The sequence below is a fragment of the Colias philodice genome, chromosome 7 (assembly GCF_061535455.1).
Source record: "Colias philodice isolate Cphi_HAF_F1 chromosome 7, ilColPhil1 Martin Lab GWU primary, whole genome shotgun sequence".
Lineage (NCBI taxonomy): Eukaryota > Metazoa > Arthropoda > Insecta > Lepidoptera > Pieridae > Colias > Colias philodice.
This window is the reverse complement of record NC_143092.1, coordinates 5,984,997-6,009,683: the sequence shown is the minus strand read 5'-3', so window position 1 is coordinate 6,009,683 and position 24,687 is coordinate 5,984,997. Positions and strand designations below refer to the sequence as shown.

The 24,687-nt window shown below is 36.8% G+C and overlaps 1 protein-coding gene across 1 annotated transcript; it reads right to left on the bottom strand.

Moving 5' to 3' along the window:
• Positions 1 to 1,164: 1,164 nt before the first annotated feature.
• Positions 1,165 to 19,503, bottom strand: LOC149487086 (uncharacterized). The gene is made up of 13 exons (XM_089697321.1): positions 19,132 to 19,503; positions 18,871 to 19,005; positions 17,992 to 18,291; positions 17,050 to 17,208; positions 15,483 to 15,620; positions 14,331 to 14,458; positions 13,673 to 13,747; positions 7,324 to 7,456; positions 5,288 to 5,418; positions 4,013 to 4,133; positions 2,882 to 3,001; positions 1,770 to 1,967; positions 1,165 to 1,369 (listed from the first exon to the last, which is right to left on the bottom strand). Exons 1-13 carry the CDS (start codon positions 19,237 to 19,239, stop codon positions 1,226 to 1,228), a joined length of 1,890 nt encoding a protein of 629 aa, XP_089553447.1. The 5' UTR covers positions 19,240 to 19,503; the 3' UTR covers positions 1,165 to 1,225.
• Between the last annotated feature and the right edge of the window lie 5,184 nt (positions 19,504 to 24,687).

The following is a 24,687-nucleotide window of genomic DNA, read 5'->3' as shown; positions in this document are numbered from 1 at the left end:
ACGTGACGAGATAACTGGATGCCGAACAGCACTAAGCAGTCTAAAGCGCCTTATTCACGGTCCATCTTGCTGTACGTCCCGCCAAGGTCAAGGCCAACAAACGCACGACGCAAAACGACAGTGAATAGTATTGACGTACGTCAATAATAATTATTATTAAGTTGCTGGATGTCTCGCTGGATGTGCACGACCAATTTTTCGTCCAGCGAGCACCCCCACCACCGCGAACGTCGTGCAGATGGACAGTGAATAGCGCGGACGTACGTAAGCGTCAGAGCGATGATGCATCGTGCGTGCTCGATCGTGAATAGGCTTGCTGTACAGCAGATTATGCAAAAATTCTGGCACGCACGGTTCACATTCAAATTAATGTAAATACTTGGAAACGTGGCCTATTGATATGATTTTTTTGTGATAATTTAGTGAGTACATGAGCAAGCAAGAAATAGTTATTTTATGTTTTTATGTACACAGGAAATACCCAATTATCATTACTTTTAGATCAACCTAGGTACTGTTTATATTCAGAAGTTATTATTATAAAAGAACTCCAAGGCGAATTGTTGAATAACACAGATTTTATGCAAAAGTCCACTGCAGAAAAATGGCAATTTATTTAAAAAAAATGTCCTGACTAAATATGTACCACGGGCGAAGCCGGGGCGGACCACTAGTTATATTACATTTTGTACTTCCTACCTACCTCCTCGTTCATAATATTACTCCACACAGTAGGTTGCCTGGAAGAGATCACTCTTAAGTGATAAGGCCGCCTTCTGTGCTGGACTAGTTATAAGTTTTAATTTTAAGGATTTATTTGTATGCCAGCACAATAAAGTGTTAATAAATAAAAAAATAAATCGAGACTAAAAAGTAATAGTAATATGCACAAAACTACCTTCATTTAAAAAAAAACTATAAGCTAGCCTATCACATGGGAGAGGAGCTTTGAAGAGGAGTTATGGTTATAACGCAAAAACACTGAAAAAAACATTTTTTTCATATGTGCAGCTTGCAAGTTGCAGCTGTTCGATTGCGCGAATGTTAATTTCTATTGTATTATTGTAGGGAGGTGGGGGGATAAAATAAAACTACCCGCATTTTTTATAAAATCGATACTCTATAGAGTCTAGCTTATCGAATGGAGGAGAAAGAACACAAGACCACATAAAAACCATAAATTTATTTTTTGAAATTTTTTTTATTTCTTCAGAATCAGAATATATTATTTTCGCTTCCTGCGGTCGCGCTTTGCTGAGGTTGAGGGCTGCTTTATGTGCACCGTGCGCACGTGCAGCTTGCAGCTGTTCGAATGCGCGAACGCCTTGCCGCACACCTTGCACTTGTAGGGCTTGTCTCCTGTGTGGCTCTGCGGGAAATTATTATATAATTATAATATGTTATGCTACTTTCCTAAGTAACATTATAAAGACGAAATATTCTGTCTTCTATGTTTCTTCTTCACGCTTAAACCATTGAACCGATTTGTTACAAATATAGTTTGTGACTTGAGAAAAGATATAGGATAGATTTAATCCCGGAAATCTCACGGGAATGGGGCCTATGTTTCTTGTTAACTTGGAAAGCAGCTCAAGCCGAGGTTCGAGATCCCCGTGGCGGGGGGACGCCCTTGTGCATATCGCTACCAGGGTGGACCTTCAGTTCACCCCCGCGTCCGCGTTAAAATGTAGAAGCCTTTCTGGCTAACATTGAGAAACACCACACAAAAAAAAAAGCGGCATGCAGTGCGGCCAGCAGGCTACACTCACGTGCAAGTGCCGGTCGAGCACGCCCTTGAACTTGAACGCCTTGCCGCACGCGCGGCACACGTGCGGGCGCCGCTGCGAGTGCACGGTGCCGTGCCGCAGCAGGTTGGTGCGGTTGTGGAACGCCTTGCCGCACTCGCCGCACTTGAACGCCTTCACCGCGGAGTGCGTGTGCTTGTGATTCATGAGGAACGTGTTTCTCTGAGGATTTTTAATGAACTCTACAATATATACTATAAATTTTTAAGAAAAAAATAAAAACAAAAAAAAGTAACGTAGATATAAAAGACGAAATAATAATAAATCAGGACAATTTTTCACACACGGCACGATCTGATCCCATTCTAAGCTTTCGCTTGTGTTATGGAAACCAGATGCCCGATAAACATGCATACAATCATTTTAAATAAATAATTATATAGATAATTAACACCCAGACACAGAGCAAACATCTATGTTCATCACAGAAATATTTGTCCCGGGTGGGAATCGAACCCACGACCTCTGGCTTGGCAGGCAGGGCCACTACCAACCAAGCCAACCGGTCAGTCAAAATAAAACAATATCGAAACAATTTGCATTTAAAGTATCATGTTTTCTTACTTTATACTTTATAGATTTTCACTAGGCTTCTGACTAAGTGAACTAATTGTTGCTTTACAAAATTAATGTAATAGACTCAAATTTATCTGCGGCTTTTACCTCGGAACATTTATTTATACATGTTTGAAATTATTTTCAATATACTTAAGCAAAATAATGAAGAATCACTAAGCATTTCTCATAATCCCCACTACAGGTGTCTCTCAAGGATCGCTCTTCGGACCAATATTATATATAATCTTTATATACCGTATGACAAAACAGTCTGACTAAAGTAATAAAACCGATATCACATACTTACAAGGAAATTGAAAAAACTAAGTAATGTAAGTATTAATTTAGTAAAATTGCAAAATCATTTTTTTTGTATTTGATTTTATACGAGTTTAATATGTACATTTATAAGTGACCTATTTTAACCGCGATTTATCCATTTCATTTCATCGTAGAATAAAATTGAGTTAATAATAATACAACCGTTATAAATAATTTAAAATAATAATACCACTTACCGTAAAGCCCTTTCCACAAATGTCACAAATATGTTTCCTCTCCAGGGGATAATCTTTATCTGGATGGTATTTTCTGAAGTGGGTCCAGTACGCCCGCCCGTTAGCTATCTCTTCTGAGCACTGAAACGGATGAACAGTTTTGGGTGAAACAAATTGATTTGATTTAAGTTTTCATACTACTATAATAAATCGATTTAGTATCTACGAAAATGTTTATAAATTATGAATATCTTATTAAAAAAAATGTTGTGTGGCTTTATGAAACCACGGTAAAAGTGAAACTGTTCGAACGGTTCCGAACACTGCTTTTTGTAGCGCATGTCGCGTGACGGTCGGCTGCCGAGTAGGTATACCTACTCGGCAGCCGCGATACACGCGACATGCGCTACACAGACCAAAAAGTTTGAGACGATGTAATAAAAGTTTCACTTTAAAATATGAATAAACTTATCAATTAAAACCAATCAATGTAACAAATAAAAATTGAGTTTGAGACGATTGACTCTAACTCGTGTTAAAAAAAGTGTAGTAGTGATGTCCTCTCTAGTACGTAGTACATGTAACTCAATGCGGGGTATGATGCCATACTCGCCACGCTTGGCAGGCGGGTTGGCGAGCGCAGTGGATATTATTGTCTAGTTGAGTCGCGGAACACTGCTGCCCCGGTTAGGTATCCCTTAGTCGCCTCTTACGACACCCACAGGATGAGATGGGGAGGTTTATTTTTTTTTATGGTAGAAGAAGGCAAACGAGCCGACGCCTTGCCTGATGGTAAGCTAAGTGCGCCGCCCATAGACTACCGTAACTGGGTTACGGGTGTTGCCTACTGGTAGAGGTGCTATTCTTAAACCGGCACCACACAGCCACGGATTCAACGAAAATCATTCGGAGGCTAGACATTTTTTTTCATAATAATGTATTATTAACCCAACGTTTTAAACACAGATAGGAGATGAGAACAGTAATTAAAATTCGCGTTTAAATTGGGTAAAAACTAAAAAGTTTTTAATTTCGAATACTGAACCGATTATAGTGAAAGGCGGTGAATAGGCTACTTTTTATCCCGGCAATCCCACAGGAACTATGAAGGTTTTTCTTTGAAAACGCGGGCTGAAAGCTAGTTTAACGTACATGCGGACAATTAATCGGCCAAGTGCGAGTGTCGATATACTTGCGCGTGTGAGCGCAGCGTACATGTGCACGCAGCTCTTCCTCCGTCTTGAACGACTCACCGCAATCGCGACAGCCGTTCCTGGGAAATGTTGGAAGATAATTTACATTTTTTTAATAAAAATAAATAATTATTTGTAAAAAAAACATATAAATTCGCAAATTGGTGTGCTTAAAAATGTATTCGTATTTTTTTGCCAGTGAGTGTAAGACTAATGATTAGTATTTTCTATGTTTTCTGATATTTTGTAAATATACGTAATAAAAAAGGGCGTGAAACTTCTTTAGCAAGATTCAAACAAATCGTCGCCTTACTCCATGACGCGACAGTATTGCCATGAAATGTTACGCTCAAAAAAGTTAAATTTTCACTTCAATAACGAAATTGCACAAATAAATGATATTTTTTTTTATGGATAAAATTTGTATCAGAGGTATATTGATTAAGGGCCGATTTTTCAATGCCCAGATAAACAGCTAGATAGACTTTATTCTTCAGTTAACAAAATATTCAATTTTTCAATAGACGAATAGGACTTATCTATCGAATAACTACGTTATTTGAGGAATAAATCTATTTGCCGCTCCAACGGCCAGATAGCGCGCTATTCGACTGTTAGGCGTTTGAGTTGACAACTGACGCGTCAAATTTGAGATATTTTCGTATGTCATAACATAGAGCGTAGAATTATTAACAATTAAACCTCTTTCTATATAATTATTATCAATTAAAATCATATTGAAATTGATGTTTTTGATAGTACTGATGACCATGCCATTGAAAATTTGCCGAACGCTGCCTTTAAGTATGTCGTTTCCATCGTAAAATATATAAATTGAAACACAAATTTAACCAAACTCTTTACTCGAATCAAAACAACAATCAACAATCACAGAAGACAAGTGCACTCCTGACGTGAGTCATAATGACGGTTGTTGACAAATTGCAAGATTTGACTCTATCCCGCTCTAACCTGACTAATTTAATATGTTTGTTTCGCCACTCCGAGAGCAGTGCTGCCAATATGGAAATATTTGGTCAGATAGTTATTCATCAAATAAATCACGATTGAAAAATAGGCGAGCCGTAATGAGTTAGATAAATAATTGAATAAATCTATTCGAGGGGTAGTTATTAGACTGTTTATCTCGCGATTGAAAAATCGGCCCTAAACCGAATTAAAAAGGTGAATAAATAAGTAGTATAAAAATAAATAATAATTATAAATATCTCACTTATTCTCAGACTCCTGCGTGTGCCGTTTCGCTGTGACCATGTGTCGCTTGAACGCTTCCATGGAAAAGAATTTGACGTCACACGCCTCACAATATGGCGCCTCTTTGTCATCCACGTCGTTGGCCGGCATCTGTAATTATGTATATTTATTATTGCTATTGCTACTAAAGTTCGCCGCGTCTTCAAAGCAAAACCCACTTCATTGTAATCGGTTCAGTAGTATTTGCGTGAAAGAGTAACTAAAGCGGGTGATCCATTGGCGAGCAAAACCGCTGGTTCGCTAACGAACTCGCGAGCCAAAGGTCTAAACCGCCAATGGAGCACTTAAAAGTCTGCGGACTTAAAGAACGGCGAATTTGCTCGCTGGCTCGTTGTGCATGCTTGAAATTCGAAGTCCGCGGTCCAGAAAACCGCCAGTGGATCAGGCGAGCCGGCGAGCCTACAGTCTTTTTGCGACTTTCGTGTAGACCGCACGCGCTGCGTCTAGCTACAAAAATGGATTTACGCTCGTTTCGTCGCGAGTTTGTGTCGGAATTTATAAAATGTTTTTAGGAACATGATTGTCTATGGAAGTACATCAGCAGAGACTATAAAAATAAATTGCCAAAAACTTCCGCGTACAATAAACTTTTAGAGATCTACCAAAAAATGATCCCAACGGTACAATATCTGATATTAAAAACACCATTCAATATCTGCGTCTTTTCTTCTTTTTTTGTTCTTTCTCCTGATTTAAAAGTACCCCCAAGTAACACGCCATGACTTCGCCAACGATGAGAGTAAACTGTTTGGTACGCTAATGGATCACCAACGCGAGTCGACGAGCCAACGAGTCAACGATCTAAACCGTCGGCTCGTCGGCTCGCCAGTGGATCACCCGCTTAACATCCATCCATCCTTGCAAACTTTCATAGCATTTATAATATTAATAGAATTTTACTATGTACGAAATAAAAAAGTTGATCGAAAAATAATTATGTATAATGGATATGGTGATAGTTAAAAAAAATCATAAATGCTTGCAACAAATCACATGAATAAAAATGTTTTTCAATTTCAGTTTCAGAAGCAAAAACGGACTATGGAACATTTTTAAAAGATAAATTATTTTATTTAGGGTGGATTTCACCGAGCAAGACTAAGAGCGTATACGCACTATGCGGGTAGCCGCATTGCGGGTAGCCGTCCGGCTGACCGCAAGCACAATTATGTACGTAATATTCATTTCTATGCGCACTGTGCGGTCTGCGGTAGCCGCATCGCAGTGCGCATAGAAATGAATATTACGTACATAATTGTGCTTGCGGTCAGCCGGACGGCTACCCGCAATGCGGCTACCCGCATAGTGCGTATACGCTCTAAGTGTTACTCCAGAGTATAACAGCAATTATTATTCTATGATTAAACTATTGTTAGACGTAACTTTTGATTTAATATCTTTGTGGATGAATAGTTGTCAATGTAGTTGTCATTATTTCATGTCTGAACATGCTTAGCTGTCGAATACTATAAAAAGCCGCTTCCCTTTGACTCGTGGCGCATTCGTACGAATCGTGCCTAGGGGCTCGGACGTTGTTTATACGACGTTCGACCCAACTACCTTCACTTTGCTAATAGTCGTTGACTTGCTGCGATTTGTTATCAATTACCTACATCAATTAGGTAGCTGTGTAGATTCGCAGTACATTCTTATTACATTTAAATTTTACACTAATCTTTAACCCGGGCGCGCGTTTATTTTCTTACACTATTTTTATGTTTCACCAAGGACTTATCCTAGGGTTAAACAAATATTCTCATGTAAATCACTACTCCGCCAAATTCTGAGGAGTATTGCACTTAAAGATATTCATGGATAAGATTTCAATATGACGTCCGTATGTTACAGCTGACTGTAACGTGTGTGTGTGTCTATTTAAATAAATGCAGTAGGTACATTTTGGCATTATTAATTATTATTTTTCCTAAACTAATTATATTTTATCCAAATGGTCGAACGTTTGAGAGCATTAGTAGTTTAAATATATAATCACACCTTCAATCTCTTGTGCATCAGGGTCCTGTGCATGTTGAGTCCGAGCTGCGAAACGAACGAGTAGCCGCAGAAGCCGCAAATGTAATCCGACGGGTGCTTGAGGCGCAAGTGCGATCGGTACGACGTCAAATTTCTGTATGCGGATAATAAAAAGAAAGAAAATACATTTAATCACAAATACAACATTATAGCTTAAAACTAATACACTTTAAGAACAATAACTTTGACTGACCGGTTGGCTTGGTTGGTAGTAACCCTGCCTTCCAAGCCAGAGGTCGTGGGTTCAATTCCCACCCGGGGCAAATATTTGTGTGATGAACATAGATGTTTGCTGTGTCTGGGTGGTAATCACTACATAGTATAAAACAAAGTCGCTTTCCCTGTCCCTATGTCCCTATGTCCCTTTGTACGCTTAAATCTTTGAAACTACGCAACGGATTTTGATGCGGTTTTTTTTAACAGATAGAGTGATTCAAGAGGAAGGTTTATATGTATAATAACATCCATTTAATAGTGGAGAAGTACTGTTATTTTTGAGGTTTCTAATGTGATGTCGTAAAAAATTAGGTACATATTTTTTTCCGCATACATTGCAAACGCAGGCTGAACCCTACGAGTTTTATCAAAATAATGTACTAAGTATTATACACATTGAAAAGGTCTACAGAAAAGTCGGCGATGGTATATGTCTATCTCTTATGGATAACCCACAATAACTTTTTTTTGTCATTTACTTTTTACGACAAATAATGGCTAATTTTCGATGCGATTTTAACCAATACAGCATTAATCCTTAACCAATTAAATACCTTCAATACATTTTTCATTTAATATAGATCTATATGGCCCTTTACACCGTATTATTTAAGTGAATATTTTCGAAGATATTACAGATTTAAAAATTGCGGGACGTAGCGTTTGCGGCGGTACCGGCCGGCCGCCCGGCTATATATTTTACTAGCTGTTCCCCGCGGTTTCACCCGCATTCCTCCGCTCCTGTTGGTCTTAGCGTGATGATATATAGCCCATAGCCTTCCTCGATAAATGGGCTATCTAACACCGAAAGAATTTTTCAAATCGGACCAGTAGTTCCCGAGATTAGCTTGTTCAAACAAACAAACAAACAAACAAACAAACAAACTCTTCAGCTTTATAATATTAGTATAGATACCCCTGCGAAGCCGGAGCGGGCCGCTATGTTTTTATATACAACGTTCACAGTTTTTCTGTAGTGTATTTATTATCAGCATTGCACCCGTGCGAAGCCGGGGCGGGTCGCTAGTTATCTATATAAGTATATTTATTTAAAATTAGATGTGTCAGCCATCTGGTTTCCATAACACAAGCGAAAGATTAGTATGGGATCAGATCGTGTGTGAAAATTGTCCTGAAATATTTATTTTATAAAAAAAATACGAATTGTACTGTACTAACAGTACGTATGTGGCTAACACACAATATTTTAGTGTATGTATATTATCATACGTAGGTATATATTACACATATCAAGTATTTAATTATTTTATTTCATATTTATATTCGTATTTAATAACACAAACATTCATCATACAAAAACACAAAAAATACAGACATACATTACATTCATACAAAATAATTATAATATGTATTTATTATTCTATGACATAGTCGCGGTATTTGCGTAGTATGGGTGCCGCGACAAAATTATCACGGATCCAGCGGGTAGATCGTAAATCGTAATACTTCTTAGTTCTTCATCAAGTTTCTTAATACGTAATCCATACTAATATTATAAATGCGAAAGTAACTCTGTTTGTCTGTCTGTTACTCAATCACGCCTAAACTACTGAACCAATTTGCATGAATTTTGGTATGGAGATATTTTGATTTTTGATATCCGAGAAAGGACATAGGCTACTTTTTATTGCGAAATATGTACCACGGGCAAAGCCGGGGCGGACCTCTAGTAATATTATAAATGCGAAAGTGTGTTTATTCGTTTTAATGTGACATGGCCATGGGTAACTTTTGACAGCGGTGAAACGACTCACACTAATGCGAATTTAACATCAGGGGAATCCGCGGGCAAAGAAAAATATATGAATATATGAATATTGTTTTCAATAAAAATGATGATGATGATATTGTTCATGAAATTAATAATAATTCCATAATTCCAGGGCCCTGGTGAAAGCGCCCAACGACCGGGCGAGTTTATACGTTCGCTAGCTATGCAGATACTGAGCCATTCTGCGCACGCGCGGCCTGTGGATAGAGAGCATAGCGTACGCGATGTGGGTGGGAATAGGTCTATCTATACGTCAGGAAAATTTCTATTAGCCAGGAAAATTTCTATACGTGAGGAAAATTTATATACGCCAGGAAAAATCCATTAGTCGGGAAAATTACGATAAGTCGGGAAAATTTCTATAAGAAAAGAAAATTTCCATAAATCCGGAAAATTTATATACGTGAGGAAAAATTGCATAAGTCGGTAAAATTTCTATATAAAAGGAAAATTTCCACAAGTCCAGAAAATTTTAAAACGCCAGGAAAATTTCTATAGATAAAGAAAATTTGTATAAGTCAGGAAAATGTTTATAAGCCAGGAAAATTTCTATACGTGACGAAAATTTCTATACGCCAGGAAAAATCCATAAGTCGGGAAAATTATGATAAGTCGGGAAAATTTCTATAAGAAAGGAAAATTTCTATACGTCAGGAAAAATTCCATAAGTTGGGAAAATTTCTATAAGAAAGGAAAATTTCCATAAGTCCGGAAAATTTATATACGTCAGGAAAAATTCTATAACCCAGGAAAATTTTTATACGTCAGGAAAATTTGTACAGGGTGTCCGGCGGCATATTTTACACTTTGAATTGTGTTTACGGCGACTAATAATGCGGAAGGGTGGGGATAGGGGTATCATTCGATGCGCCAGAGTTGCGGATTATTTTGTAGCCATGAGTCAGTGGACAGGAGCACACCGCGCTTTTGCGGTTGAGGCGTATTTCGCGAACAATAATTCGAACAATGTGGCGAGGCTTCCTTTTTGTTCAGGCTATGAAATCCGACGACTAAACGATGGGCCATCAAAACAATTAATATGGTCGTGGGTACAGAAGTTTAGAGGTTCTGGCTCACTTAAAAATGAGCCTCGGCCTGGACCTTCAACGTCTGTTACTACGCCTGAAAACGTAGAACACGTGAGAAGAGAAATTTTACGTAATCCAAGTAAGTCTATTCGGAAGATTGCTGAACGTTACTGCGCAATGCTAGACAACTTTTTTATACCGGAGCTGCATCGTCATGTTAGTGACAATAATAGGACCAATTTTCAGCAGGATGGGGCCACGGCACACACTGCTAGGGATTCAATAGCAAAAGTGAGAGAACTTTTTCCCGGAAAATTAATAAGTCGCTTTGGCGACATAGCCTGGCCCCCTAGATCACCAGATCTGACACCTTGCGACTTTTTCCTATGGGGATATTTAAAGTCTCGCGTATACAGTAATTCACCATCAACAATACCGGCCCTCCAAGAAAATATACGACGCGAGGTTGCGGCGATCAATCCGGAACTTTGTAAGCGAGTTTTCGCCAACATGAAGTAAAGGTTACAAGAATGTTTGCAGCTAGAAGGACGCCATTTGAGTGGAGTGCTTTTTAAAAAATAAAATCCGCATTATTCTTCTGTAAGATAATTAATAAATGACTTTGATAGTATTCACGGTTCATTTTATTTTATTTTTTAAAGTGAAAAATCTGCCGGCGGACACCCTTTATAAGTCAGAAAAAATTATATACGCCAGGAAAATTTCTTTACGTCAGGAAAAATTCTATAAGCCAGGAAAATTTCTATACGTGAGGAAAATTTCTCTTTGCCGCAAAAATTTCTATAAGTCAGGAAAAATCCATAAGTCGGGAAAATTTCGATAAGACAGGAGAATTTCTATACGTCAGGAAAATTTCTAAACTAAAGTCAGGAAAATTTCGATAAGTCAATAAAAAATAATATTATAGATAAATTATGATAAAATACGTATTTAAGGCGATAGAAACGATTCAACTATAAATTTATATTTAAACATGGTATGCATAATAAATACCTTATATTTCGTGTTATTCTCAGAAATAATTCAGAAGAGAACTTAATACAACGGTTCCGTGAGATGGGACAGGATACGGAAGATTGCTCTAAACCGTTGTTAGGCGATAGTGAAAGTAATTTTATTATTTATTTAATTAAGTATTTAATTTGATAGATAAATTAAAAAATTTAATCAGAGAGATAATGTAAAAAACAGTTTTAATCCTACTAATATTATAAATGCGAAAGTTTGTGAGGATGTGTGCAGAGGCGGCTCGTGACAAAATTTTATGGGTCTTCACTTGAAATAAAACACTGAAAATACATGGTGTAAAGCAGTACATTTATCAAAAAAATTACTTATAAAGGAAATACATCCGTCTTTCTTTTTGGTGTGCAAAAATATCTATAACTTAAAGCGACAAGACATTCGTAAAGCACAAGCTTTACGAATGTCTGTTGTTGCTTTCATCACAACCACACAACCACGGTGTTTTCACATAATATTGTTCGGATTTAAACACACGCGTATATGTTTTCGTTTTTGTCGTACATTTTTGCGTAAGGTCAAGTTCAGGCCGTGGCAGTCCCTTAGCTTTCAATTCAAGCCGAATTTGTAACGTTTTAACACACTTAGAATAGAATAGAATAGAAAACACTTTATTGTACAATGCACACAAAAACAAAATTTACAAAAAACGATATTTAACTTAAAATAAATGTACAATTTGGCGGCCTTATCGCTTAAAAGCGATTTCTTCCAGGCAACCTTGGGGTATAGGAAAAATAAATCAGTAAAAAGGTAGATAGTGCATAAATACGTACATTATACAAGAAACTGTAATTATACATAGATTACACTTTTTAATGAACGCCACATTATAATTGTTCATTTTCACACTCACAAGTAATACTGATAACTACAGACTATTTCAACACGTATCTTATGATTTTAAATAGAAAATTCTCGAATTTGCATTCGCGCGCGTGCATTGAAGTTGACTCAAGAGTCGAGTGTTTGTTTATAATATAGGACTTAGGAGTGGCAACGTCACGCGCAATCGCTGTCCTGTGTACGGGCGCCCAGGCGTGGCGGTAAAAACGAACCGGCAACGTTTGCGGGAGCGGCGCTCCGAATTTTGTTATTTTTCCATAGAAAATCTTCTGTTTCACGCGCAGGGCACTGGCAAACCCTCTCTTTCAATCCTATTGGATTTCGTATTAGGAAATGTACTAAATATTTTTCCATTGGAGCGCAATCGTGAGCGCTCCGCTTCGCGCGTTACTGTATAATACAGTATTATACAGGTGTATGGAATGATGGAATGATGGATATATTCATTGGTATTGACAGTAGTTTTTTACGATTACGATTGATTTTAAATAGTAATAATTAATATTAATAATGAAATTAAGGAGTATGATTTTATTATAATTATTTATGGGAGTTCACTGCACCAGCGCTCCTTAGGGCGAGCCGCCTCTGGATGTGTGTGTGTGTTTGTTACTCTTTCACGCAAATACTACTGAACCGATTACAATGAAATTTAGCACACATATAGAAGGTAACTTGGATTAACACATATATATTCCGGAAATCCCACGGGAACGGGAACTACGGTTTTCCTTTGAAAACGCGGGCGAAGCCGCGGGCGGAAATCTTGTGTCTATATAAACACTAAATAAAAATTAAAAAATTATAAAGTACATATTTCAAAACGAATTCAATTATTTTTTAGCAAAATTAGAAAATCCCCGAATTTGCATTCGCGAGCGTATTCATAGTGTTTGTTTATAATATAGGAGTGGCAACGTCGCGCGCAATTGCTGCTGTCATGCGATGCGCAACGTCGCTTGAGAGCGGCGCTCCGAAAATGGCTATTTTTCCATATTCGGCACATTCGGCTAAAATATTATACATATATTCATTGACATACGATAAATAATTAGACTTAAAATCGGCTATTATTACGTCGCCAAAAAATATAAGAGCTGTGTTTTATACAGATTCATTAGAATTAGCACCTTATTTCGTTGCAGTAATGTTCAAAGTCTAATTTACCGCTCATTAGAAAACCCTGCATGATACACGCGTAAGCTAAGTTTTCCTTTGGACATTTATTATTTCGACGAAACTTATATTGGCAGAGCTTACTTTTCAATAGTGTACTTTATACAAAATATAAATTATAATATCACAGTACCACATATAGCAAACGAAGTCAGGTGCATCTACTAGTAAAATAACATCTATCTACAAAATATCAAAACATACTCACGACAAAATCTCTTCGCAGTATGAACACTTGAACTTAACGCCTTGGTGCCAGAACATGTGTTGTCTAGCTGGAGTCCTATAAACTCATTTAAAAATGTCAAGTTTTTTTAGTAGATATTGGAACTCCATTTAATTAAAATTATAGTAAAACACACAGAAAGTAGTTTTTGAAGTATATATTATAATCTTATCTCCATTTTAATTAAATAAGAGTCATTTATGATGAAATAAAGCTTAACATCTTATTTATATAGATTTTTAATATTTCCGAAAACGATTAAAAAAATAATTTACATATTTAAACCAAATAAGATCAAGAGATGTTTTCATATTTTATTAAAGCTAATCAATCTTCCACATATAATATTACATCAGATAATTTTTCATAGACTTTTTATACGTTTATACCATATCTCGCCCGCAGCTTCGCCCGCTTTATCTAATTCTGAGCAAACATCATCACGTTACGACCAATAAAAACGGAGCAATGCGGGTAAAACCGCAGGACACAGTATGTAAATCTATACTATAAAGCTGAAGTTTTTGTTTGTTTGTTTGACCGCGCTAATCTCAGTAACTATGTGTTCAATTTGAAAAATTATTTCGGTGTTAGATAGCCCATTTATCGAGGAAGGCTATAGGCTATATATCATACTCACTCGTGTTTAGATGCATATGGGCAGTATTTGCATATAAACTTCTTCGCATGTATAGCAAGATGTTTTTTGAGAAGTCTTGTCGTTTTAAAACGCATCTTGCATATGTTACATTCCAGGCTGCCTGATGACTGGAAAGATGATTCGATTATAAAGCAAAAATATTTTTATCTTTATTTCCATATAAGAATTTTTGTTTGAAACACTTATTGTTTATTCCCTATAATGCCATAAATTGCCCTCTAATCTATACTTTAATATTATAAAGCTGAAGAGTTTGTTTGTTTGAAACACTTATAATCCAAGAGCCCACGACAGTGGACCTTCAGTTCACCCACTCGTCCGCGTTAACATGTAGAAGCCCTTCTGGCTAACATTGAGAGACACCACACACAAAAAAAAAGCCAGACCTTCGTTATTGAAGTGAAACTTCTTTATCGAGGTTGGACAAAAATTTAGTGTAACATATTTTCGTTACGCGTGACATTTTTCCGTTACGCGCCATCTTTTTCTTCTCCCTACCACGGGTGGTTTGACGTATTTCTGTATAGTTGCATATAGTAAATTATTTTTTTTAAAAATAAGGTCATACAGAACTTTCACTTCTTACGCGTGTACACTAGTACACGCACACATTTTTTTTATAAACGTTTAATGGTAACAGGCTCTTGAGGTAACATCTTTTTATACGTCCGTAACATGTATTAAATTTAGCTTTTATACTAAAACGAAACTTGGTACTATTTAATACACCTTTAGTAACTGTTACCTGCCCACGTAACCACAACCCAAACTTGATAGTCACTGGTCGTTCTTATCTGTGTAGGACATATAAATAGAGAAACTTTCAACTCTAATAAAATAACGAAGGTCTGGCCGTTGTGGGCTCTTCATCTATTATTTTTATTTCCTACTAGAGGTCCGCCGCAAGAGGTAGGCTTCGCCCGTGGTACATATTATTATTTCGCAATAAAAGGTAGCCTATGTCCTTTCTCGGGTATCAAAATATCTCCATACCAAATTTCATGCAAATTGGTTCAGTAGTTTAGGCGTGATTGAGTAACAGACAGACAGACAGAGTTACTTTCGCATTTATAATATTAGTATGAATAATGCTATAAATTGTTCTCTAATTTAAAAAATATATAAACATACCTTATCATGTCTCTGCATATGATGTTGCCATGGCTGTGTATCTCTAAAACCCTTAAAACAGACCTCACATTTGAATGCAGAATTTTTATAATTTTGAGTCTCTCGCCGTTTTTGGATTTCTTCCAATTGTTCCTCTTCCTGAAAATTATTTAAAAACTTTGAGAGAAAATAATAAAAAAAAAGACGGGTTGCACTCCGGGAGTGCCGGCAGAAGTGAAAACTTGATTATTAACGTTCAGCGTGTTTCATATTTTGGAATGGTATCCGTCTTAACGCATGGAATATAAGGGCTAAAAAAAAAAATCCGTCTTACGCTTTTTCGATCAGGCCACGTGTCCTGACGCGAGTTTAAGATTTTATACCCAACGCCGCTAAAGAAGTTTTCACTTCAAAAAGACGTATGGCACTCGGGTACTGCCGCGGTAAAGCTATTGCATGCTATGCCTTCAAGCCACACCTCCGCGCCCGTCGGAGTGGGGAGCGTGAGGTTTTTTCGTTACGGATTTTCTCGATTCAGTCCCCGCGCTCAAGCCGCGATAGAAGCTATGCAATAGCTTAAAAAGACGTGTGGCACTCGGAGACTGCCGCGGTAAAGCTATTGCATATCATATCTTCAAGCCACACCTCCGTGTCCGTCGGAGTGGGGAGCGTGAGGTTTTTTCGTTACGGAATTTCTCGATTCGGTCCCCGCGCTCAAGGCCCTCGATAGAAGCTATGCAATAGCTTAAAAACATTGTCCTTATATAGAAAAACTAGCTATCCACCCGTTTTCAAAGAAAAACACGCATAGTTCCCGATCCCGTGGGATTTCCAGGATTAAACATATCTTACGTGTTAATACAAGTTACCCTCTGTATGTGCTTAATTTCATTGTGCAATTGGTTCATTAGTATTTGCGTGAAAGAGTAACAAACATCCATCCTCACAATACTCTCTCTCAAAATTAACTCACAATACTTTCGGACTTATCATATTAGTAGGAAGTATGATATATCAAAAATTTCCTGATTAATTTTTAAAATTTACTCTATTATTCATTAAAATTTACTCTATTATTCAATGCAGGAGTAGAAAATTTTCAATAAGCTTCTACTCTTTTGAGTAACTAACTTTTATATATTTTAAGCTGTATTTTACTCCCTTTAAACCATTGACTTTAAACCTTGTTTTGTGCTTTAAAAACAGATATCTATGTACTGCTCTACTCTACTATGTGTAAATAACTAATACAAAATTGACCCAAATCATTTCGACAATATGTATTTAAAAATGTTCCAAAACATATTATTAATTATTATTAGAGGAGAAGTTTGATAAAGTAATTGAGATAATGTACTCAATTACTTTATCGAACTTCTTTACAAACTGAGGCAAAAAGTGGGTTCATATCCCGCCTTGTGATAAAAATTATTCTATTCTTTTAAAATGTCTGAATCTATACTAATATTATAAATCTGAACAGTTTGTTTGTTTAAGGAAGTTTGAGTAAGGCTTATAGGCTATATTATATCATCACGCTAAGACCAACAAATGATAAGTAATAAACAATATTTCGAATGTTACTTACCGTCAAATTGATTACCGCAACATGTTCTTCCAGTTTGATGTCGTCCAAGGCCCCTTGGGCCCGATTCATGACCGTTTTTAGTATGTCTTTGCGGGGACACTCTACTTTTGGTTTCAATGCCTTTTTGGATTTCTTTGTTTTCGAGGCTTTGGGCGGTTTCTGAAAGCAGTAAATTAGCTTTAACGTGAGTATATGCTTTTAGAAATTAGGCTTTTGAACGAAATGTGATTTAACTGTAACGTCTTAGATTCCCCGCGACTACGCCCGCCGTAGGATGTTTGAAACATTGTCTATACAAATATTATAAAGAGGAAAGGTTTGATTTTTTGTTTGTTTGTTTGTTTGTATGAATTGAATAGGCTCCGAAACTACTTGGCAGATTTGAAAAATTCTTTCACTGTTGGAAAGCTACATCATTTCTGAGTGACATAGGCTAGGTTTTATCCCGGAAATCCCACGGGAACGGGAACTATGCGGGTTTTTTTTTGAAAACGCGGGCGAAGCCGCGGGCGGAAAGCTAGTGTTAAATAATATATAATGAACAACACGCACAGGAAAGAACTTAGCGCAAAATATATATATATATATATATATATTTTTTTTTTACTATGTATGTATTAATAACTCAAAAAATTGCTCCTGATTTGCTCTATCAATTACAAAGAAAAAATATTTAATTTTGACAATGTTTACAATAATTAATTTAAAAACTATGTTATATGTAGTAAACTACTGCGGCTACAATATATAATAATGCGCCTATAATTTGTTGCAAAGGAGAGTACTTCAGAGAACCAATAACATTTAGCAGCCAATTCAATTTATTTATATGTATTTAGAGACAGTGCAGCCGAAGTCCACATTCTGTTCAAATCAAATTCAGCACATCACAAGAAAATTGGTACCTAAGTTATATACAAACTTTCTTGTGTAATAACTTACCTCATCCACAATATCTTCTTCTTTTATTTCTTTCTTAATGTACACCTCAATTTCCTCCAAATTTCCTTTCATTTTCTCACTCTTATGAATGGATAATGGTTCGTCATCACTCAGCCAATCATTATCAGTGTTTGTTTGAAAGGAAAATTCACAATCAATTAATTCTAATGGCTCCTCTTTGATTGTCTCTTCATCATCTTCTTCATTTATAATTTTAATTTCAAATACATTCTGAATACTTAAATTCGAATTTAGGCAGTAGGATTTTTTGTCCAACCGCCTAATGTCTTGTTCTAAAACCTGAAAGGATAATATAAAATACATTTCAGTTTAAATTGGGGTAATACTGTACATTATAGGGCGTGGAGTTGAGTCGTACATTTTTTTGTGGTTACTGGTTATATAATAACTAACCTAGAAACAATAAATATGCGTAACAAAAACAAGATGTAGTAACTTTCTATAGTAATTATCCGATTTTCAAAAATTCGTAAATCAAAAACTAAAAGTTTCCTCGCTGTGAAATTTCAGATTTAGGTTCCATAGGACAATAGCTAGGTAACCACAAAAAAAAATTACGAGTCTCAACTCCACGCCCTATAATGTACAGTATAGCCTAAATGGGTACAGGAATAAAATTATTTCTAATAAGTTTTGTTACACACTCAAATAATTAATATTTTTTATTACAAGCATTCTTCCCGCGGCTTGACCCACTGGGCCTTCCTTCTTTATACTGCTTAGTATAAGTTAATATATATAAGTTAATATATTATTATTAAACTGCATCAAAATTTGTTACATAGTTTAAAAGATATAAGCATTCAAAGGGACAGCAACATTCTTTATACTATGTAGTGATAGAACATTAATTCAGACCTTTTCATTGCTCTGTAAGATCCCCTGCAATAAAGCCTGACACCTCAGGCTCCTCTGTCTAAATGAATAGAACTTGTGTAACATCGCTTTGCACACATAGCAAGCGAACATAGGAAGCTCCAAAGAAGTTAGTGGCTGTAATTAAAAAAGTACTTATTTTACATTGTTGTTTATTTATGTACATACACCTGCGTAGGATTTACGAATCATTTATATTTTTTAACGAAAAGATAAAATAAAATAATTTTGTTTGCAACTTACATCTGTTCCCGTCAATGTTCTATAATATCGTTCCAGTGAGTTAGAGCGTAAATTATAAAGGGTTACATCCATTTCTAAGCACATTACACAAGCTCGAACGTTTTCCATGTTGGAAGTATTAAATATAACTTAGTATTTTATTTTTAATTACTCTTCATATTCATAGGTTGGCGGCATAAACACTGTATTATAGACTTAATAAGACCTTAGATCTGCTCGTGTGTAAGTCGGTCTAACAAACTTTTAAATAAGAAACATCGCGCCTGTTAAAATCAAGGGCTTGTTGTGCAACAATAAAAATAAGCAGTACTTTTTATTTTCCCATCTACTTTATCAGGGATACATGTCAATTAAATAAAAATAAAAGTAATGAGAACACACTTTGATTAGTGCGAGTGCAGGTGATTAGTGCGAGTGCAGGTGTGTAGTGCGAGTAGTGTCCAATTGACTGCGAGTGCAGGTGATTAGTGCGAGTGCAGGTGTGTAGTGCGAGTAGTGTCCAATTGACTGCGAGTGCAGGTGATTAGTGCGAGTGCAGGCACGCTGCGAGTGAGGGGGAAGGTAGGGCGCGCGGGACGTGGCTACTCGCAGTCCACTCGCAAAAAAATAGAACACGCTTCTATTCACTTTACTACACAGCCTACTAAACACTCGCACTAAACAGTCGCTGTCCACACGTAGTACTACTCATCACCTGCACTCGCACTAATCAAAGTGTGAACCAGCCATAATAATGGCTGGTTCACACTTTGATTAGTGTGAGTGCAGGTGTGTAGTGCGAGTGCAGGTGTGTAGTGCGAGTAGTGTCCAATTCAACTGCGAGTGCAGGTGATTAGTGCGAGTGCAGGACAATGGTGAAATTCGCGACGCTACACACTACGCTAAACACTAAACACTAAACACTCCTGTCCAGACGTGTTTAGGCAGGCACACTGCGAGTGAGGGGGAAGGGAGGGCGCGCGGGACGTGGCTACTCGCAGTCCACTCGCAAAAAAATAGAACACGCTTCTATTCACTTTACTACACAGCCTACTAAACACTCGCACTAAACAGTCGCTGTCCACACGTAGTACTACTCATCACCTGCACTCGCACTAATCAAAGTGTGAACCAGCCATAATGGCTGGTTCACACTTTGATTAGTGTGAGTGCAGGTGATTAGTGCGAGTGCAGGTGTGTAGTGCGAGTAGTGTCCAATTGACTGCGAGTGCAGGTGATTAGTGCGAGTGCAGGTGTGTAGTGCGAGTAGTGTCCAATTGACTGCGAGTGAAGGTGATTAGTGCGAGTGCAGGCACGCTGCGAGTGAGGGGGAAGGGAGGGCGCGCGGGACGTGGCTACTCGCAGTCCACTCGCAAAAAAATAGAACACGCTTCTATTCACTTTACTACACAGCCTACTAAACACTCGCACTAAACAGTCGCTGTCCACACGTAGTACTACTACTCATCACCTGCACTCGCACTAATCAAAGTGTGAACCAGCCATTATGGCTGGTTCACACTTTGATTAGTGCGAGTGCAGGTGATGAGTGCGAGTGCAGGTGTGTAGTGCGAGTAGTGTCCAATTGACTGCGAGTGCAGGTGATTAGTGCGAGTGCAGGTGTGTAGTGCGAGTAGTGTCCAATTGACTGCGAGTGCAGGTGATTAGTGCGAGTGCAGGCACGCTGCGAGTGAGGGGGAAGGGAGGGCGCGCGGGACGTGGCTACTCGCAGTCCACTCGCAAAAAAATAGAACACGCTTCTATTCACTTTACTACACAGCCTACTAAACACTCGCACTAAACAGTCGCTGTCCACACGTAGTACTACTCATCACCTGCACTCGCACTAATCAAAGTGTGAACCAGCCATTAGGCTGTGTAATGTGTATGGGCTGTGTCGTAGACAGAGAAACCAATAGACAAATTGATATCTTATGTCGCATTCACACAAGAAAAAGAGCAACTTATGCCGGTGTTGTGTAAAGAAATGAGAGAGAATGATAAAATTTTTTGTTTCACCCAGCGTGCCGCTTTTTTCAATACTTTGATAAACAAAGTTTGACAGCTAGCCATCGTCTTCCATAAAAATATAGTTTTTACATGTTTTAAGTTACGTAATTCATGGTATGTTTGGTTTCAAATGATTTAGACTTACTGTTAATACTTTATAAAATAATACCATGGTGCGGTGTAGCGTTAAAGGGTGTAAAAGTGATAGTGGAACGAAAATGCCTGGATTGTCTTTTCACTCGTAAAACGTCAAGTATACAACTCTTTATAAATTTATAGGCCTTCATGATATTTCAGCGTGTTAATATGTTGTGTATCACGTGCTGTTGTCTTGAATACATTGTTTAAAAACCACAAAAATAACAATTATAAATTTTAACCTAAAAAAATTTGTGTTGCCAACTTTTCTACAAATTGTTACCCACTATTATGGGAAATAATAATATATATTCTGCAGTGTGTATTTAATTAAATATCTGAAGACTGAAATATTCAATGGCTTGTTCCAGTTTTCCTGAACCGGATAATTTACGACAAATTTGGATTGTAGCTACAGGATGAACAGATTGGAAACCAAAACCGAAGGTTAGAAAGTATTACGGCAATCACCACCACCGCGACGCTGCCCCGCCGAAGACAATGGACACTCTTGGTTCCAACATTGAACCGGAGGGACGTAGTTAATTAAGTTAGATATAATTTAAATGTAATTTTTTTATTACAATAAATTATTATTAAGTAAATTTCGTTTTTTTTTGCGCCTTCGCGGGTCGGTCAATATAATTAACGTGTGTACATCTGTTAATACTTACAAAAATAAACATTCTTTTATTTTTTTTATTTTATTTTATAAAAACCGGCCAAGTGCGAGTCGGACTCGCGCACCGAGGGTTCCGTACAAACCTGCAAGGTTTTTTATGGTTTTCGTAATTTTTCCTTTATCTATGCTATAAGACGTTGCTTCGTACCAAATTTCAAGATTCTGAGTTCACGGGAAGCACCCTGTAGGTTTTGATTCCCTTGTAAGTGTCGAAAATTTGCGGCATAAACGGCTGTATCTTTTGATTGCGTTGGCTTAGAAGTTTGATTTTTTCACAGCTTCAAGGGACAGTAGACCTGAGTAATTGATATAAATTTCAGCTTCATACCTCCACGCGTTCCTGAGAAAAAGGGTCTTGACAGACGGACGGACGGACAGACGGACAACAAAGTGATCCTATAAGGGTTCCGTTTTTTCCTTTTGAGGTACGGAACCCTAAAAATAAAACAAAATATCGTATTTTATAAAAAATAAACAATCGAGTTTTCATCTACATTATCATTACATACACATTTTCATATGGGATTATGATAATGATATATATTCATATTATATAATATACTAGCTTTCCGCCCGCGGCTTCGCCCGCTTTGTCTAAAGCATAATAAATTATATAATAATAATTAATAATTATATGTATAATAAAACCTTCCTCTTGAATCACTCTATCTATTACAAAAAACCGCATCAAAATTCGTTGCGTAGTTTTAAAGATTTAAGCATACATAGGGACAGAAAAGAAAAGAAAAAGCGACTTTGTTTTATACTATGTAGTGATAGGTATTTTGTATATACATAATATGTATTACCCATCTAAAAGTAATATGTTTATAATATACTAGCTGCGCTCCACGGTTTCACCCGCGTGGCTCCACTTCTGTTGGTCTAAGTGTTATGGTACAATATAGCCTTCCTCGATCAATGGGCTATCTAACACTGAAAGAATTTTTTTGAATTTCCTCATTGTATTAAACAGTATACCTACTATTTTCTGTAAATTGACACTTTTAAAAATTCATTATATCTTTTGAATGGAATATCGCGGACTTTCTTGTAGATATTGGTCCATTCTATAATACCGTAGAACATTTATTTGTTCTATTTTCAATAGATTCCGCAGCGCACGCGATGACAGAATTTTTATTAAGGATATATTATTGCATTTTTGGAAAGGATCTCTAATTTTTTTGAAAATGCAATATAGCCTATGTTGCTCAGTGAAGATGCAGCTTTCTAATGGTGAAAGAATTTTTGAAATCGGTCCAGTAGTTTATGCGTGAAAACCATACATACATACATACATAATTACAAACATTTCCTCTTTATAATATTAGTATAAATTAGTTTATACATGTAAGTAATGTGGATATCTCATTATTATCCACTTATGTTATGTGAATAATGATAGAGAGATTTGTATCTTACAAATTGCGGGGTAAATTTTCCCTCACATGGTAACCCTAAATATTGTGACGTATTCTTTTTTATCTCTTTCTGCGACACGCATTGCCGGTGTCTATTGGATTCTCTGTCTACGGCTAAGGTCTACGGGCTGTGTTGACCTCTGAGGTCTCGGAGCAATTAACAAGCCTGGAGAAGTAACAATTAATTGAACGTTTCTTATATAGTGGCTCTCTTTTATTCAATACCCTAATTAATGCGATAGAAAGAGACAACACACTGTTATCTGCTTGGCATTCAAATCCACATGTAGCCACTTTTTGTTCTAAAAAGGTAGTGCTTGCCTTTACTTTATCGAATACTAAAATATCGATAAATAAAAAAATTAAGTTATAAAATTGCTTGAAGATAATTTAAGATTCGTTTAATTTTGAATTATGGATAGGTAATTCCAAATTTTAAGATTCGTTTAATAGCTGTGTTTTACCTGAAAATAAAACACATATTAAATACTTACCTATATTTGAAGCTTACTTATTGAGAAGGTACCTAGCTTTTTCCGCCTATTTTCCCTCTCTTTCTCGTTGTATATATGCTATCTCTCTCGCACACGGCACACCTCCCACCAGGTGGCGCGGCCGGCGCACGATAATGTGCAGGCGCATGATCTTCTTCATTGAGTCGAAATCCTCAACAGGTGGACGTTAAGTGTAAGCTTCAAATATAGGTAAGTATTTAATATGTGTTTTATTTTCAGGTAAAACACAGCTATTAAACACTTGACCGTAATTTGAAGCTTACTTATTGAGACCTGTTTGTTACCCACCTGGTGTACAATATATGGACGCCAATGTGAATTTGAATAGGTACATAAGTAATTACTTATTTCTTTATTTGAAAGAGTAAGGTGTGCAGATAGTATACCAATAAATCACACAAATTTTTATATTATTTATATTAACAATCCCAGATGAAAAGTTAATCAAATAAGAACCAAAAAGTTAATCATAATGATTAAAAGTATTAGAACTTATGAGATTGGTTCAAGCGTACCTTAGTTAACCTTTTGGGCTTGAAAAGTTAAAGTTACTACAATTTTCACTATCTTTAGCGTAAATCTGCGAAAGCGCCAGTAACGACTTTCAATTACGCATTTAGATGTTACTTACAAAATGAAGCAACAGCTGATCCCGACGAGGCAAAAATACCTCAAACTCAAACCTTTATTTATTCAATTAGAACTCTGTAGAAGCACAATTGAATCATCTTAACATAGAATTACCACCTGTCTCAACTCACACAGTTTTAACCCAACCTGCTACAAGCGGACAAGAAGAGAACTTGGT